The sequence below is a fragment of the Schistocerca piceifrons genome, chromosome 3 (assembly GCF_021461385.2).
Source record: "Schistocerca piceifrons isolate TAMUIC-IGC-003096 chromosome 3, iqSchPice1.1, whole genome shotgun sequence".
NCBI lineage: Eukaryota > Metazoa > Arthropoda > Insecta > Orthoptera > Acrididae > Schistocerca > Schistocerca piceifrons.
Genome location: NC_060140.1, coordinates 332,314,185 through 332,333,741, shown reverse-complemented (window position 1 = coordinate 332,333,741; position 19,557 = coordinate 332,314,185). Strand labels below are relative to the sequence as shown.

The following is a 19,557-nucleotide window of genomic DNA, read 5'->3' as shown; positions in this document are numbered from 1 at the left end:
TGGAAGTTGTGGGACCTCCTCTCTTTTAGAACATTCAGAGTAGACCTTCTCTCACTAGATGAAAAATTTGCAAGCTCCCACTTAGTTCTAACCCTGGCAACCATCTTTGTAGAGGCATTCAACTGGGCATGCTGTGAGGTTGGAAGTAGATGAGTATCTACATCCTCCTCCACTAATCATTTCCTGTTCACACTGTCTTCATTTTTATCTTCTTTTGTCTCTGGTATAAAAACTTTATCTTCATTATAAAGTCATTTTTCAATTGAATGTCAAAAGCTTCTAAGAAATATACGTTTTCTTCACCAGAAAGCCCACAATAATGAGATATGTTTAAAAACATCTTTCAGGAACAAAGAATATTACCTAGATAACACAGTATAAACTGTGGCAGATTGGAATGTGCACGTGCCAAGATGCAACAATGATCAGTAACAGCTCTGTAAAAGTTGTGATTGTCACCACTTTATTGTTGGATAATTAACATACATTCAGCAGAGAAATTTCAGTAGCATCAAAATGACTTCTTCTGCCATTCTGTGTACATCAAATCAAATGTCCAATAAAATATGAATGTTTTGTAAATCCTAAAATCTCCACATATAAAAGGCAATGTCTCTAGACTGACTGTCTGACAGACTGACTCATCACCACCCAGCCCAAACTGGTAAGGATAGAAAGTTTGAAATTTGGAGAAGGTGTGGATCTTATACTGAAGGTGTTGTTTAAGAAGGGATTTTTCAAAATTCCAACCCTAAGAGGGTGAAATAGGGGATGAGGGTTATTAAGGCAATTTTGAAGCTAGACCTACAAAAACTGGTATTTGGTGTCTCAGTCAGAAATAAAGGAATACATGTTTCAGCATTTTTAGAAATTTACTCGTATGGTGGTCAGTGGATGAAAGCTTTTTTTGAAAACATATCATTATCAAAGAACTACTAAAACATTTTTAAAGCTACATTTACGAGTATTGGTATTTCACTTGGAAACTGAACCCCTAAGCGAGTGAAATAGGGGACGAGATTTTTCATGAAAATATTTTATTATGAAAGCATTTGGAACATAAATCTATGAAAATTTAAATTTGGCTTTTCAGTTAGAAATAAAAAAATATGTGTTCCACTGTTTTTGGAAATTCAACCCCTATGGGGGGTGAAATGGCGATGAAAGTTTTTCTGGAAATATTTCATTGTGCAAGCAGTTTTATCGCTATATCTATGAAGATTTGTATTTGGATTCTCTGTTAGAAATAAAACACATGCATGCCACTGTTTTTGGAAATTAAAACCCTAAGGTGGTGACACATGGGGTGAAATGTTTTATGAAAATATTCCACTGCAAAAGCATTTTTAAAGCCAAATCTTTGAAAATTGGTGTTTAGCTTCTCAGTTAGAGATGAAAAAATACATGTTTCACTGTTTTTAGTAATTCAACCCCTAAGGAGCTGAAATTGGATCAGACAGATTTGCTGACGCATCACTGCCCAGCTCAATTGTCCGAAATTCCATTCCTAAGAGATGAAACAGGGAATGGAAGGGTTTTTGAAAGTATGCCTCTATTAAGGGAATTCTGAAGGTAGAACCTTGAAAACTGGTATTTGTTTTCTCAGTCATAAAATTAAAAAAATCTGTGATTCTGCATTTTTGGATATTCAACCACTAAGGGGGTAAGATAGAGAGTGAAAGCTTTTTGAAAATAAATAATTACTAAAGAACTTGTAAAGGATTTTTAATGCAATATCTATGACAACTGGCATTTAACTTCTCGATTTGAAGGGGGAGGGGGGGGGGGGGAAGTTTGTGTTTCTGGAAATTGAACCCCTAAGGGAGTGCAATAGGAGATAAAAATTTTTAAGACAATATTTTGTTACATTAAAAAAATTTAAGCTAAATGTATGAAAATTGGTATTTCACTCCTCAGTTAGATATAAATAAATATCTGTTAGGGGATGAAAGTGGCTATGGAAACATCTCCACAAGAATGTGAAAGGCATAATCAATAAAAAATTTGACTCCAGGTACCAGAATCAGTTTTCAGCCATGGCCACACTTCATGGCTTTCAATAGTGTAAAAACCTTAGCAGGTAAAGCTTCCTGGCAGATGAAAACCGTGTGCCACACCAAGACTCGAACTTGGGACCTTTGTCTTCCGCGAGCAAGTGCTCTAGGCAGTGCTCATGGCAGATTAAAAATGTGTGCCGGACTGAGACTCAAACTTGGGACCTTTGCCTTTTGCAGGCAAGTGTTCTAGGCACACAGTTTTAATCTGCCAGGAAGTTTCACATCAGCGCACACTCTGCTGCAGAGTGAAAATCTCATTCTGGAAGCTTAGTAGGTGTTGCAATTTGTGAACAACATAAAAGTTGAGTTGAATAAAAATTTTAAAAAATCACTGCAGAGCATACAGTCTACACGAGTGAAGTAGTGAGCACTAAGCTAGTCTCATTATAAAAAAAGAAAAATTAGGTAGAGTCATGTGATTTCATGAACAAACTAAAAAAAAAAAAATTGCTGTGACACTGAAGAAGAAAAACTGACAGTGGTTATTTTGACCCCTTCTGCTGCTCAAATGTTAACAGGTTATGCCAATATGACCAATAAATCATCTCATATAGATGTTCAAAGTCAATAGTAGCTAACTAGAGTACCAAAAAAGAAACAGTTGCATATACAGAGCATCAACCAAAGCAAAACAAATCTTACCACGCACTGAGAGAAGAAAATCTCGTAAAACAGAAAAGGAGGAAAAACATAGCTTAGAAGGCAAAGTCACATACTGCAATACTGAAAATGTAAAATGAAGGACAGTGGTCACATGGAAATTATGTGCCAGCTCCTCGCAACCTGTTCAGCAATGTTACATAAAAATAAAATTTTCTTCTCCTTCTTCTGCATCTTTTGAAAGTAGTACAGCCATGGAAAGTACTTACAGCCCTGTTTTCTGTGACCCCCTCAAGCACAATTTTCAATAAACTTTTTTCTTCTATGTTTGCCTCTTTTGATGTAAATTTACACATGTGCTTGAGAATGAACTTTCTCTATGCCTGCAGTGAGCAAAGACTGTGCTGGCATGCTATGCATTGAAGAGGTAGCAATGAGAAAGTGTACAGGCCAGCATGCAACCATCAACTGAGGTGATCACACCTTTGAAACAACATGTACTCGCCCAATGCACAGGACAAAAATGTGTTTCTGTGCAGATGCCTCCTAATTTTGCATGAGCTCTATGTGACTGCCCAACAAAACACTACTCTAAAATGAAATTCATATTTTGGCCTTGCAAAACAATTTCCAGTAATTTCCAGTCACTGAGCCACCTAAACTGAGAATTATGCTCTCTATGAAGCCCAAATGTAAACTGAGATTAGGACATCACCTCCCCAGCACTAGGCTTGTTTGCAAAATCTGTAATCAGTGGCTCATACATACTTATTGAAGAATGTGTGGAAACAGTAAATGTCTTTCTTATTGGTGACCTATTGGGGACAAACAGACAGATGTCAAAATTCCTTTCAAGTTACAACAAAATCTATGAGGAGTGGCTCAGGTGTTTGAGTCTTGGGAAAGAATAGCTGACCGAACATAAATTTTCAAGAGTAGACGAAAAGATATATCCTTACTTCCATGTATGTGCATTACATTAACATTAGTTGAATAACAAACTAGAGAAACCCATAGCTTCTGGCCTGTTTGTCCTACAGAAGTTTTTGAGAATATAGTGCATTACTAATCCAGGAAGTAAAACATTATGTTCTTGCACCTTAAAGGCCTTCTGATTATCTGTAATTCAATGAACACCAGAATGAAGAGACTAAGTAGATAAGATTAAAACTGAATGTTCACCTGCTGAAAGCATTGCTCCACCACTAAACTCCATACTTCTTATAGCTTCTGCCCTGTAGTAAGCACTAAGCACTGCCTGTTGAGCTGTTAAGCAACCATCTGCAAAACCTGCTGCAATTTCTCCAAGTGAATGTCCAATGATGCCATCTGGCTGCACACCAACTGCTCTCAGTAGAGTGACTAAGCAGATCTGGAAAATACAAAAGAGGATTCAGCAGATTCTTTAGTACCTAAAATTAGACTGTTCTATCTGACTGAGTACAAACAATGTCAAATTACTTTCTAACTGTTTCAACTGTAAAAGACATGAAAATGTTACTCTGTGGAAACATGGAACCTATGTGGGTGCGATACGCAATGTTGCTGGATGATTGAAGTTGAGCATTTCTATGAGGAGAAGGAAGGTGGAGATTAGTGTTTAACGTCCCATTGACAATGAAGTCATTAGAGGTGGAGCACAAGTTTGCATTAGGAAAGGATGGGGAAGGATATCGGCCATGCACTTTCAAAGGAGCCAAGTCAGCATTTGCCTGAAGTGATTTAGGGAAATCACGGAAAACCTAAATTGGTATGGCTGGATGCAGGTTTGATCCATCATCCATCCAAATGTGAGTCCAGTGTGCTAACCACTGTGCCACCTTGCTCAGTAGCACTTCTACATTTGCAACTTTGTGCAAATGAGTCATTAAGAAGAGAATGTGGACAGTACAACTAACTTAAGTATTCTATGCAACAAAGACCTAATATTCAGGTACTCTTTAATGAAGACTATGAAAACAGATTCTGTTCCACCACGTAGCAAGAAAAAGAACTATGACCCATATAATATCAGAAAAGAATACAAAACACTGTGTGTGGCACACAATAATCTCCAAGTATTCAAACCATGTCTAACATTGTGCAGAGGATGTACACTTTTGCTTGGTCACTCTTAAGGGGATGAGTTCAAACAAAATTTTATTAGAGGAAAGAATTTATTACTGTTTGTTGGTAACTATCTTTGCTTGAAATTGCGCTGACCTTTTGTTGAAAAACATATTGGCATGAGTAGAAAAATTACAAATATGCAAAAAGCACACAACTTTATTGCAGTTATTATTGTGATTACAATGCATTTTATCTCATGATAGTTCTATTCAGTCATTATTCTTTGTCTTTTGTCATTATCTGATTTCAGTATTGCAATGGAATTGAGTTTGTAAAATTTTGTGAAAATATCAGTTAGAAATAGGGTACTGAACAAATAATGAGAAAAGCACAATCATACATTTTATTTAGTAGGTAAAGGTACCTGGACCCTATTGGGACAACAGAGCTATTTTCTACCGCTGACTTCAATAAAAGAGGAGTACAAAAATTAATTCTTTTTCACTTTTCTTCCCTGCTAGAATTAATAAGTGCCAAAATAGTAATGTGCTTACTAGATGTGTACTTTCATTTAGGCCTACTGAAATTCATGCAACTTGTAGAACAAACTGTCTGACTTATGGGAGTCATTATAATTCATCATGCATTTGTTGCATTTTTGAAAAATTTTCATAACATTGTTTATCGAGGGAAAGGAGTTTACAAGATCTAATTCTGTATATGTAATTATGTATATTTTAAACATGTTAGATGCTATACAAAGCATGTTAATACTACATGGTGCATTTTAAATCCTTAACAAATATCTTAAGAATTTGAATCTGGTCGCATAAAGAATGTATTAACTTCCAAAAAGGATATATGATTGTACACTGATGATAAATTCTTCCTGTAAAACATCCTATTCTGTGCTGAATGAAAATGCTCTTGGGATGGGCACAACATTCAGACCTAAGCAACAGAATTTAAGCTTGTAAGACAATCCCAAGAGATATGATATTGGACAGAGCTCCACGTTGAGAGACAGAAAAATAAATTGAAATGGATCACTTCTCTGGTGCCGAGAGGAATATTGGTCTTACACTGTATCATGTACAACAGATTTTATTGTTTGTCTAGGCTGCTTTTATTTTTAAAATGAGCAGCTTTGGTTCCACATGAACCATCCTCAAACATGTAAATAAAAATAAAACAACTAACCAAAGTACACGGTGTCTGGGAATTCCGATTACAAACTTCTAGGACTTGTTGATGAGAGTGAGTATGTAATATTTTGAATAGGAACCCACATACCATTTCTGTTCTACGATGGCTTCAATTCAGATGGATAACACACCCATGTCTGCTGAGGGAAAGAGGAAAGTCTCAGAGTTGCCTGTCTTGGTATGCAACAGGGTAGACAGCATGATGTGTACTATGTCAGATGGTCATCTGATGCCACTTAATGTCTACCATGCTGCGAGACTCCTGTAGAAACAGAGGAAGATCTGCTGGGACAAGTTCTGGTCACTGCACTAGGTGGAGTGTGTGTACCAGAACAGACTTCACAGGTACAATATCTGTAACTATGTTGGTGGACAACATAATGTATGCACATAACATATAAGTGTTAATAGAAACAAATGTGCTTAAGTGATAAATGGATATTTCGTTATGTTTCCTTTCAAATTGTTACCTAATAATTGCACTGTGTCATGCCTAATTCAGTTTTCAAGCTGAAGTGGATGAATTAAACATCTGAATTGAAACCATCATAGTATGGAAATGGAATGTTTCTGGGCATGGGTTCCTATTCAAAATATTATGTGCTCATTCCTCTCTACAAGTTACAGAAGTTTGTAATTGGAATTTTTGAACACTCTATATAATCTATGAAGATTTTGTTTTGGTTAATTGCACACATCAAAACTGTGAAAGGAATAAATCAAAAACTTGAAATATTAAAAGAAATGAACAAGTTAAAAAACTTAATGGAAGTGAATATTACATTAGTCATTTGTCATTCTACCAGGTTACCATTTAAACAAAGTTGTTAATTTGTATTGTTACACAGATTATGATGTCACTGTAGTGACAATGGTTACTAAAGTTTATAAATCCATCTAGAAGGCTAGGAGAATATTTTTGCTACATAGAGCAGATAACCAGTTATTAGCACCCCACTTGACTGAAAGAATATCATATAGATGAATTTTGGACAAATTTTGAACTAATTGCAAATCACACTCTGGCAGAATATGTGGTATGTAAGTGGGAAGTGTATTAAGGATGGAAAAGACCCACCATAGTTTAATAAAAAATTCAGAAAATGCTGGATAAGTAGAGAATGTTGCACTCTAAGATCAAATAAGAAAATACAAATAGTGAAGGATGGAAGTTATTAGAAATTTGTGCATCTGTAAAAAGATCGATATGTCAAGCATACAACAGCTTCCACCATCACACCTTAGAAAAATATCTTGCAGAGAACCCAAGAAAATTCTTGTCATAACGTAAAATCACTGCATGGGCCAAAAACATCTATCCAATCAGTCATCGATCAGTCTGGTGTGACAATAGAAGACAGCAAAATGAAATCTGAAGTTTTCAATTTCGCGTTTAAGAAATCATTCATTGAGAATCACACAAATGTATTGTCATTTGACCACTGCGCAGGCTCCCATATGGAGGACATAGTAATAAGTATCCCTGGCATAGAGAAGTAACAGAAAGAGATGAAAACAAATAACTCAACAGGTTCAGATGGAATTGCAGTTTGGTTTCACTGAGAGTGCTCTATGGCAGGGCCCATTACTTTGCCTGCATTTATCAAGACTCTCTTGCTCAGCACAAAGTCCAAAGTGACTTGAAAAAAGTACAAGTGACTCCTGTTTATAATAAGGATAAAAGAACGGCCTGTAAAACTACAGAACACTAGTCTGCTGTAGAATTTTTGAACACATTCCAAGCCCAAATATAATAAATTTATTTGAGATTCAAAAGCTTCTGTCCATGAGACAGCATGAATTTGGAAAGCATAGCTTGTGCAACACTCAGCTTCTCATATATTCTCATGAACCATGGATGAAGGGTAACTCAAGACCGTTAACAAAGGCCCAAACATACATATCAGGTTCACAGATATGTGAGTGACTCGAAGACCCATTATATTTTCCTCAACAGCAAGCATTCATGAGAGACAAGGGTATTGCCAGGGATGTCTCAGAGAAGTTTGATAGGACTACTCTTATTCTCTTTATAAATAAATGAACTGTTGTTACCAGTAGGTTTGATCAACATTTGATTATTATGGAGATACTTAGTGAACTCAAATGTGAATCTATGAAGGGAAGATGACATTCTTTCTGCAAAACACTACTGGTAAAATTTAGAGAAGTGCCATTTCAAACTCACTGCAAAACATTATTTCTGCTGCGACATACATTTTGGGTAGGGCCCACGAAGATAACATTAGAGAAATTAGGCTCATACAGAGGCATACAGACAATTGTTTTTCCCTCATTCTGTCTGTGAGTGGAACAGAAAAAGACATGACTACCAGTGGTACAAAGTACCCTTTGCCATACTCTGTATGGTGGCTTGCTAAATACATACCAGTCTGTTTTCAATAGGAGACAAATAATAACTGCTTAAAATCATAATAAACAGTTAAGAAAAGTTAAGAATAGATTTAATGATGGTAGGACATCATCATTTAAACCATAATGAAATGTTTAAAATGATTGGCATAACTGCAAATGACAGAACACAAGGTGATGCTGCAGTGGCTCTACACAATGGAAGAGGCACAATTTCAAGAATGCAAAGTCATTATCAAGCATATGACAGTTCAGAAGACAAGCTTCAAGGAAAACCAACGGTTACCAAGAAAAGGCAGATTTCTGTGCCTTTCACCCCTGGGAAAAAGAACTTCAACAGCCAGAATGTTAAGAAGTGTCTTGTAAAATCTAACATAATTATGTTAACTCGAACTATTAGAAATAGACTGCATGAAAGAGACCTTCACATTGGTTGACTCTTAAGGTCTCCAGCTACTCACTGAGTAAATCACGCATGTCATGTTTTATAGTGGCAACAGCAACAAAATTGGATAGTGAATCATTGGGATCAAGTCCTTTTTACAGATGAATCATGCTTCAGTTCACACCCAGAGAAAAGAAGAATGCTCATATGAAGGTGGCAAGGTGATGCACAAAGGCTTAGGAATGTACAGGAGATCCACAAATTTCAAGGAACTTCTGTCATGGTCTGCGGAGAAATAATGACCAATTGAAAAATTGACCTAGTGAAACATGGTGAGCAAATTTTTATACTTAAACACTTAGCAACCTCTGGTGCTTCCAATCACTGAAGAGTATGTGTCTGAATTTCTCCACATACATGATAATGCCAGACCACATACTGCAAGTGCAGTGTCTGAATCACCTGAAAGATGCAGTATTCAAGTGCTACAGAGGCCTGCTCAATCTGCTAATCTAAGCACTGTACAGCACCTATGGAATAATGTGCAAAGAAAAGTTTTGGAAGATGTAGACAACATCCAGTATATGGGTCAGCTGCACACTCAACTTATACAGGGCTTTTATAAATGAATATCAGGGTTTTAATGCTTTATAATATTTATTATATTAAACTTACAGTTATAAATGATAAGTCAAATGAAAGAGCAACTCAAACAGTTTTACCAAGAACCTTGTTAATGTTCAATGTGAGCACCATTTGTCACACACCACACACCAAGTCTATAGCCGAGTTCTTCCCAAACGTTGATAAGTCTGTCTTCAGTGATTGTGGTAACAGCTGCTTCAATCCAGTTTCTTAATTCAGGAAGGTCTGCTGGTAGTGGAGGCATGTACACACTATCCTTGATGAAGCCCCAAAGGAAAAGAACCATATAGCGTTAGGACTGGTGAATGTGGAGGCAATGCAAAGCAAGCCCTGTCATTGGGCCCCTTGCAGCCTATCCAGTGCTTGGGTACAGTGAAGTTCAACCAATTGCGGCAGAAACATTGCACACTGTGCATGCCCACTGGTGCCAAACAAACTGTCTGAGTTGCTCTTTCATTCAACATATCATTTATAACTAAGTTTAATGTAGTTTAATGTAATAATATTATAAAGCGTTAAAACTCTGACATTCATTTGTAAACACTCTGTTCATCACTGGCGGAATATTTCTCAAGATGAGCTCTCACATCTCATCTCATCAATGTCAAGGAGGTGCTAAATTGTGCGTAGCTCAAGAGGAGGTGCTAAATTGTGCGTAGCTCAAGAGGAGATGCTACCACTTACTAATGTTAAAAATATACTAACAATAGAGATTGGTAAGGTTTTACAAACTTCATAATTGTATGGCCATTTACAATTCTCTTGCTGCATTACTTATTCAGAAATCATTGAATATTGTTACAAAGTTATGTAATGAAATGATTAAATATTGTCAAAAAAGTTATCTAATGACATGTTACAGGGAGCAAACAAAACTATGAAAACACCATGTTTATACAGTGTAGGGAAACATTTGGCATTCAGAACAATTTCCAGTCATCTTAGAAAAGATAATTATAGGTTTTCAAGGGAATCTCACACCATTCTTCATGCAAAATAATGGCAAGCTTATGTAACAGTGCTAGAGTGGATGGTGATCAAACACTCTCCTCTCTAAAGTAGATGACATAGGCTTGATAACATTAAGACCTGGGGGGCGAGGTGGTCAGGGAAGATGCAATAATTCATCCTAATGCTCATAAAACCAGTCCTAGATGATGGGAACCTTATCATCTTGAAACATGGCATCACCATTGAGGAACAAGTACTGTACCACAGAATGGACCTGATCAGCCAAAATGGTCACATAATCCTTAGCAGTAATGTGACATTGCAGAGTAGCCATGGGTCCAATGGGAAACCACAATATGGCTGCTCAGATCATCACTGAATGCCTGCCATGTTACATTCTTGGCAGAAGCAGCCTTTATAATACACTTTGAAAAGTAACAGCTCGTTGCCCACACAATTTTGAAGTTAATTTGGATTGCGTGATTAACTGTTGTTTCTTTATGTAGGGCCCATATAGGTAATTTCACTGTTTGAGCTCTGTTAACATAATTTACAACAACTTCATGTCAAAGTAATCACTAATATTGCTTCCATTCACCAACTCTGTTTATCACACTGTCAGTTGGCTATGCTAATGGCTAACATAACAACATATAATTACCTCATAATTACTGTAACTCATAAAATGATACCAGATTAATAATGTAAACAAAGTGTTTATTTGGGCTGCTGCATTATATATGATATTCTGTTCACACTAAGAAATAATGTAACTATATTTGAAACATGAAACATGGTAGGAATGCTTGGGATATTGTAGTTTTGTTTATTCATATTATTTCATTTACTTTTTAATGAAAAAAAGTGAATTTACTACATGCAACAATAGGTCAATTGTTAGCAACACTACAGGGCTATTACAAATGACTGAAGCGATTTAATAAATTCACTGTAGATCCATTCATTGACGTATGGTCATGACACACTACAGACACGCAGAAAAACTCATATAGTTTTGTTCAGCTGAAGCCGTAATTCAGGTTTCTGCCACCAGAACGCTCAAGAGCGCAGTGAGACAAAATGGCGACAGGAGCTGAGAAAGTGTATGTCATGCTTTAAATGCACTCACATCAATCAGTCATAACAGTGCAACGACACTTCAGGACGAAGTTCAACAAAGATCCACCAACTGCTAACTCCATTCGGCGATGGTATGCGCAGTTTAAAGCTTCTGGATGCCTCTGTAAGGGGAAATCAACGGGTCGGTCTGCAGTGAGCGAAGAAACGGTTGAACGCGTGCGGGCAAGTTTCACGCGTAGCCCGCGGAAGTCGACGAATAAAGCAAGCAGGGAGCTAAATGTACCACAGCCGACGGTTTGGAAAATCTTACGGAAAAGGCTAAAGCAGAAGCCTTACCATTTACAATTGCTACAAGCCCTGACACCCGATGACAATGTCAAATGCTTTGAATTTTCGGCGCGGTTGCAACAGCTCATGGAAGAGGATGTGTTCAGTGCGAAACTTGTTTTCAGTGATGAAGCAACATTTTTTCTTAATGGTGAAGTGAACAGACGCTATGTGCGAATCTGGGCGGTAGAGAATCCTCACGCATTTGTGCAGCAAATTCGCAATTCACCAAAAGTTAACGTGTTTTGTGCAATCTCACGGTTTAAAGTTTAAGGCCCCTTTTTCTTCTGCGAAAAAAACATTACAGGACACGTGTATCTAGACATGCTGGAAAATTGGCTCATGCCACAACTGGAGACCGACAGTGCCGACTTCATCTTTCAACAGGATGGTGCTCCACCGCACTTCCATCATGATGTTCGGCATTTCTTAAACAGGAGATTGGAAAACCGATGGATCGGTCGTGGTGGAGATCATGATCAGCAATTCATGTCATGGCCTCCACGCTCTCCCGACTTAACCCCATCAATTTCTTTCTGTGGGGTTATGTGAAAGATTCAGTGTTTAAACCTCCTCTCCCAAGAAACGTGCCAGAACTGCGAGCTCGCATCAATGATGCTTTCGAACTCATTGATGGGGACATGCTGCGCCGAGTGTGGGAGCAACTTGATTATCGGCTTGATGTCTGCCGAATCACTAAAGGGGCACATATCGAGCATTTGTGAATGCCTAAAAAAACTTTTTGAGTTTTTGTATGTGTGTGCAAAGCATTGTGAAAATATCTCAAATTAGAAAGTTATTGTAGAGCTGTGAAATCGCTTCAATCATTTGTAATAACCCCGTATATAACACCCATGAGAAATTAGTGGGAAGCCCAGTATCAGTATGATGTAAGATCTTGAGCAGTGAATTTTTATCTGCTTTTTTGCTGATACTATGTCTCTGAATTCAAGCCACATCTGGTTTGCACCTATATTGTTAATTTGGAAGGAGTGGAGATTGTCCCTCAGACAGGCGTCAAGTGAATTTTTATCTACTTTTTTGAATAGGTACCTTTTTCATTTATTTTTGGGGTTTTTGGGAGTTACAATATTCAATCTCACTACAACAACCCTGTGTTCACTAATCCCTGCCCATTTTGTTGCTCATTACTAATACAGGATTATTAATTGCTAAGAGGTCAAGTGTGTTTTCACAACCTTTTACTATTTGTATGGGCTCATGAACTAACTGTTTGAAATAATTTTCAGGGAATGCATTCAGCAAAGCTTTAGATGATGCTTTATGTGTACCTCCACAATTAAACATGTATTTTCACCAGCATATCGAGGGTAAGTTAAAGTCAGCACCAACTATAATTGTATGATACGGGTACGTGTTTGAAATCAAACTCAAGTTTTCTTTGAACCTTTCAGCAATTGTATACTCTGAATTGGGAGGTCAATAAAAGAATCCAATTATTATTTTATTTTGGTTGCCAACAATGACCTCTGCCCATACTAACTCACTCTACTTCAATTTTGCGAGAAGATAAACTACTTCTAACAGCAACAGACACACCACAGCCAACCATGTTTAGCCAATCCTTTTGGAAAACCATTATGTTCTTTGCAAAAATTTTGGTTGAGCTACCCCTGTAGCTGCCTCCTGCATATGGTGGCCCCCTGACCTATTCAGCAGAACCAGAAACCCAACCACACTATGGCGCAATTTGAGGAATCTCCAGCTTACACAGTCACAGATCCAGCTGAGCCTCTGATTCAGACCCTCCATTCGGCTCTGCACCAGAGGTCCACAATCGGTCCTGTCGACTATGCTCTGCTTTCATCTCACACGCAAGACTGGCAGTCTTTACCACTTCTGTTAGCCACTCGAAATCAGAGAGAATCTCTTCCAATCCAAAGTGACACACATCGCTGGTACTGACATTACCACCACCTGCAGTTGGTTGTATTGCTTATGGCAGGACCCATTCCATGTCTGGAATGACTCCACCTGGTATGCACATGGAGTGAACTCTTTGATCTGCAGCTGAAACAATAACTGATTTCTCACATGTTCTGAGAACAATGGTCTTCTCTGGCCCTTTTCACTTAAGAAACATACTGGAAACATCAACTACAGTGAAGCAATGAACCAAAGATAAGTTCTGGTCAGTGTTTATTATTTTGAACAAATTTCAAGAACATTGATTTCAGTTGCCATTGACAGAATTAATATTCTGTAAAGACATTTACTTTGAATTATTTTCTGTTGACAGGATTTATCTCCAACAAGAAGTTTACAGAGCGGCTTGTAATGGGATTCATCATATGGAAACTCACTCAGAAATTGGAAATTCTATGAAACAGGACTCAACTGACCAAATGGCTTTCTTCAGTTTCTCCATAGTCCAGGTAGTATGGCTTCAGCACCATGTTTTCCAAACCCTGTACATGTATATGACACATATACAGCAAACAGATCCCCTATGATTTTTCATTGAGAGTATACTAGTTTCCTCTTTAGAATAGTCCGCCACTCGTGGTCTCGCGGTAGCGTTCTCGCTTCCCGAGCACGGGGTCCCGGGTTTGATTCCCGGCGGGGTCAGGGATTTTCACCTGCCTCGAGATGACTGGGTGTTTGTGTTGTCTTCATCATTTCATCATCATCCAGGAAAGTGGCAACATTGGACTGAGCAAAGATTGGGTAATTGTACGGGTGCTGATAACCACGCAGTTGAGCGCCCCACAAACCAACCATCATCATCATCATCATCATCTTTAGAATAAACCTACTTCGTCTTTCTATATGGTGGTGATGATTTCATTGTTTATGTTGTATGAAACTGTTTGCTAGATTTGATGGTGGAGGGAGGGAAGGAAGGGGGAGTGAAAGACAGAGACAGAGATGTTAATTTACGGCTTAATTTTGACAAGCTGTCTATAAGTGCAAATTTAATTCATGTAGGTTTTTTAACTAATGATGATAATGTTAGATTCCATTTAACATTGGTATTTTGATATGCTTGACGCATGAACCATGGACCTTGTGGTGGTGGAGTGTCTTGCATGCCTCAATGATACAGATAGCCATACCTAGGTGAAACCACAATGAAGGAGTATCTGTTGAGAGGCCAGACAAACATGTGGTTTCTAAAGAGAAGCAGCAGCCTTTTCAGTAGTTGCAGGGGAACAGCCTAGATGATTGTCTGTTCTGGCTTTGTAACATCAACCTGCCAAGCTGGTACTGCAAACGGCTTACAGCAAGGGGAAACTATAGCCATAATTTTTTTCACATGCATTGTGTGCGGTGTATGGCTAAACAAAAATGTTGTCCTCTCAGGTAAAATATCCTGGAGGTAAAATAGTCTCTCATTTGGATCTCCAGCCAGGGAGTGGTCAGCAGCATGTCATCATCAGGAGAAATGATACTGGGATCCTACGGATCGAGCATGGGATGTTAGATACTTTAATCAGGTTGGTAGGTTAGAGAATTTAAAAAGGGAAATGAACAGGATGAAGTTAGTTATAGCAGAGATTAATGAAGTTCAGTGGCAGGACAAACAGGATTTCTTTTTGGTGAGTACGGGGCTATAAACACAAAATCAAATATAGGTAATCCATCAGAAAGTCTAATAATGAATACAAAAACAGGAATACATATAAACTACTATGAGCAGCATAGTGAATGCATTATCATAGCCAAGATAGATACAAAGCCACCATTCTCCAGTGCAGAACTAGTTTATATGCCAACTAACTCTGCAGATGATGAAGAGACTGAAAAAAAATGTATGATCAGATAAAATAAATTATGCAGATAGTTAAAGGAGATAAAAATTTAATTCTAATGGGGGACTGGAAATCAATAGTAGGAGAGGAAGAGATGGAAAAATAGTATGTTAATATGGCCTCAGGGAAAGGAATGAAAGAGAAATCCACCTGACAGAATTTTCTACAGACCATAATTTAATCATTGCTAACACTTGTTTTAAGAAACATGAAAGATTGCAGAACCATTAAACAGCAAGACATTTCCAGGAGCAGCTGTGGCCTCCATCCACAATTTACTGCTTATAAACCATAGATTAAAAAGGAACAAATTGCACAAGGCAGTAAATTAAGGAGATGGAACCTGTTTAAGTTGAAAGAAGTTATTTACAGTTTCAGAGAGAGTATTATGCAATGGTTGACTGAAAAAGGTGAAAGAAAGCAGAGTGGGTAGCTTTAAGAGATCAAATAGTGAAGGCATGAGAGGAGCAAGTAGGTAAAAGGACAAGATCTAATAGAAATTTATTTGATGAAAGGGGAAGATGTAAAAATGCACCAAGTGAAGCACGTGAAAGAGAATACAAATGTCTAAAAACTGAGATTGAGAGGCAGTGCAAAATGGCTAAGCAGGAATGGCTAGAGGACAAATGCAGGAATTTAGAGGTGTATTTCACTAGGGGAAAGATAGATACCATCTACAGGAAGACTAAAGAGATTTGTGGCAGCTGTATGTATATCACGAACTCATATGGAAAACCAGGTCTAAGTAGAGAAGGAAAAGCTGAAATGTGGAAGGAGTCTACAGAGGCTCTGTTCAAGGAAGATGAACTTGAAGGCAACATTATAGAAATGGAAGAGGACATAGATGAAGATATGATGGGAGATATGACACTGCAAGAAGAATATGACAGAGCACTGACAGAAGCAAGGCCCCTGGAATAGACAACATTCTGCCAGAACTACTGATAGCCTTGGGAAACCCAGCCATGACAGAACTCTTCTATGCGTTGTGCATGTTGTGTGAAACAGGTGAAATACCCTCAGACTTAGAGAAGAATGTAATGATTCCAATTCCAAAGAAAGCAGGTGCTGACAGTTTTTTATGTTAACAAATTATCAGTTTAATAAGACATAGTTGCAAAATTCTAGCAATAATTCTTTACATAAAAATGGAAAACTGATAAAACACTAACCTTAGAGAAGATCAGATTGGATTCTGGATAAATGCAGGAATGTGCAAGGCAATACTGACTCTATGACTTAACTCAGAGGACAGATTAAGAAAAGACAAATCTACATTCAAAGCATTTGTAGACTGGGAGAAAGCGTTTGGCATTGTTGCCTGGAAAGCGCTCTTTGAAATTACGAAGGTAACAGAGGTAAAATACAGAGAATTAAGTCTATTTACAACTTGTACAGAAACCAGATGGCAGTAGTAAGAGTCAATGAAACAAACAGATGCTGAGAACGCCTACGATTGTAATTTTTGTTGCGGACTGGATGTCATTACAACTCTTCAATAATAATAATTCCATGTCACTCAATGGTCTCGCTCAAGTCTTTCAACTGGATGCCACTTCAGCAACTTATGTGGGATCTGCAGTTTAACGTGGAATGGAACCATGCCCTGCAAATTTTCGGATTGTTGGGAGGTAAAGGGTAGGTTCATAGGAGGCTGAAATATTTTATGGTCTGACTGGGATTACATCTGCAATCTTTCAGTTTCCAAGCATGCACTTTACCAGTAGACCACTGAGCTTGCCACCTCTTTAATGAAAAGGGTATCATCTGAGGGAAATCAGATAAAACTCTGAAGAAAATATTTTCTATTTTACATTTTTAACATGTTTGTTTTTATTATTCAGCTAAGTATACCAAATCTGCTCTCACAGAGAAAGGGGACAACCTACAGATGGCCACAGATGGCATAATGTAACATAATTGACTCACAGAAAAGGAAACATAAAACATTCATATCATCTGATCCACTTTTAGAGGAATTTCAGTGTAACCATGTGGCCATTTTGTTTCAACATCAGGAGGAAGTGAGGAATGAAAAAGTTACAAAAGGAGCAAATATAGAAACAGGCCTTTATATCACCACATAAAAATAAAATGTATCACAAAGAACAGGAAAATATTACCAAAACAAAAATTTTAGGAACAGATACAGAAATTCTCAAAGCCAAGAAAAAAAGATTTTTTAAAAAAAGTTGACATACAGTTGGAAGATTTGGGTGAAATTTAATCTAAATTGGTCAAGTCAGCTCATGAAGTCACCACAACACAGAGATCAAAGGAACACACATGATAGAATTCACAACGTGAAGAAGCACTATAAACAAGGAAGTTTTGAAATAAAAACAATCTAGGCTTGTATGTAAGTTGTTAAAATATAAAATTTATTAATCAGTAACCAGTTTAGATCATGGTCCGGTCATCATCACACCATTAAAACTCCATGATGATGGCTCGAGAGAGTGGCAAGGATCAGCCCACTATGTAAAGACAATAAACAGTGGTTATCGGCAGGCTGCTCCTTGCCACTCTCTCCAACCATCATCGAGGAATTTTAATGTACAGTTTATGATCGTATCATGGTCAAAACCAGTTTGAAGATTTACAATTGTCATATTTTCAGCAAATTCAACAAATTATTAAAGAACTAGAAAACAACAAAGCTCTAGGAAAAGACAGTGTTGTTGCAGAAATGTCAAAGGATGCACATGATGGAACTGTTAGGCAACCACAAAAGCAATCAATAACATATAGGAAACTGAACAAATACAAGAAGACTGGAAAATATGACTTACTCATCCTTTACACAAAAAGAGTGACAAAACAGATGTAAACACATACTGAGGAATATCTCTTCCCCGAGTCACATATAAATCCTGTCAAAACCTTACCAAAGTAGATTGGAAAATCAAATGGAGGAGCAATTAAGGAAATACCAGGGAGTGTTTAGGAGAAGAAGATCATGCATTGAACAGATACCAAACTTAAAGCCCTTAATTGGGTATCAGAAACACTGAGCCCAAATTGTTTATGTGTCCTCTGTTGATTTTAGAAGAGCTCATATTTATGTCAATAGAGATACACTGAATTCAGAGCTGACAATAAAACAATGACAATCATCAAGCAAACTTTGACTCATACAACTCCCAAAGTCAATTTTTTAGGTGAAAGAACAAAACTTTTGAAACTAATACAGGGATGAAGCAGGGGGACTGGCTGACTCCATTACCATTCAATTGCATTTTAGAGAAAGTAGTACAAGAATGGAGAAAATAACAGTTAACACTAAAAGACAGTTCTCATGCAAGGGACCTGTATGATCTGATGAGAATTCACAATCTAAGCTTGGAAGTGAAAAATCCCATAAGGCGCTGTTCTACTTTAGAAACCCTGATAGACCATGTTATCACAAATATACATCAGTCTATATAAAAAGTTACTGGATTAAATACTGTAATTTGAAACCATTCAGGACTGTCACTGAAGTAATGGACATTTCAGAACACAATGAAGTCATATTTACGGAAGTAAGGCAGATGGAAGAAACTAATATAAATACGTTAAATATTATGATTAGATCAGAAAAATAGAGTAATGTGTATATTGCAAAATTAACTGATGAATGCAGGAAAGCTTTCAACTCAAAAACTATTACATAAATACTGTATACACCAAGAAAAACAAAAATATACCTAATGAGGAAGTTGGGTAAGGAACAGATCACATAAAAAAAAAAAAAACACTCCAATGCAGTCCACCAGAACAGAAAGAGTGGTTACTGGAGATAGTTAAAAAAACCAAATCAGTGTACTTCAAGAAACCAACTGAAAGTCCACATAATACAGCAAAGATTATCTGGCTTTTCAGTAATGCAGATAGAAATGTCGTGAGCAGCACAAACAGTGGAAACATATGCAAGTGTGAAGGCTTTTGTAGCCATTGTCCCTGTAGGTAAAATGTTGTAGGTTGTTAGGCATGCCACTGTATTTTTCAATTTTTTCTACATGACTGACATTTTGGTCCATCTGCTGGGCTCTTATTCAGGATCTCGTAATGTTCCCAGTTAGCTGAACACTCAGCCAGCAATGAAGACTGCAAGACCCTGAAGAAGATCC

At 37.5% G+C, this 19,557-nt stretch overlaps 1 protein-coding gene across 1 annotated transcript in view; it reads right to left on the bottom strand.

Moving 5' to 3' along the window:
* The window catches only part of LOC124788632 (fatty acid synthase-like), a 507,799-nt gene that overhangs the window by 249,223 nt on the left and 239,019 nt on the right, over positions 1-19,557 (bottom strand). Inside the window, exon 11 of the mRNA XM_047255903.1 lies at positions 3,840-4,029. Coding sequence (XP_047111859.1) covers positions 3,840-4,029 — 190 coding nt within the window. The remainder of the gene's footprint in view (positions 1-3,839; positions 4,030-19,557) is intronic.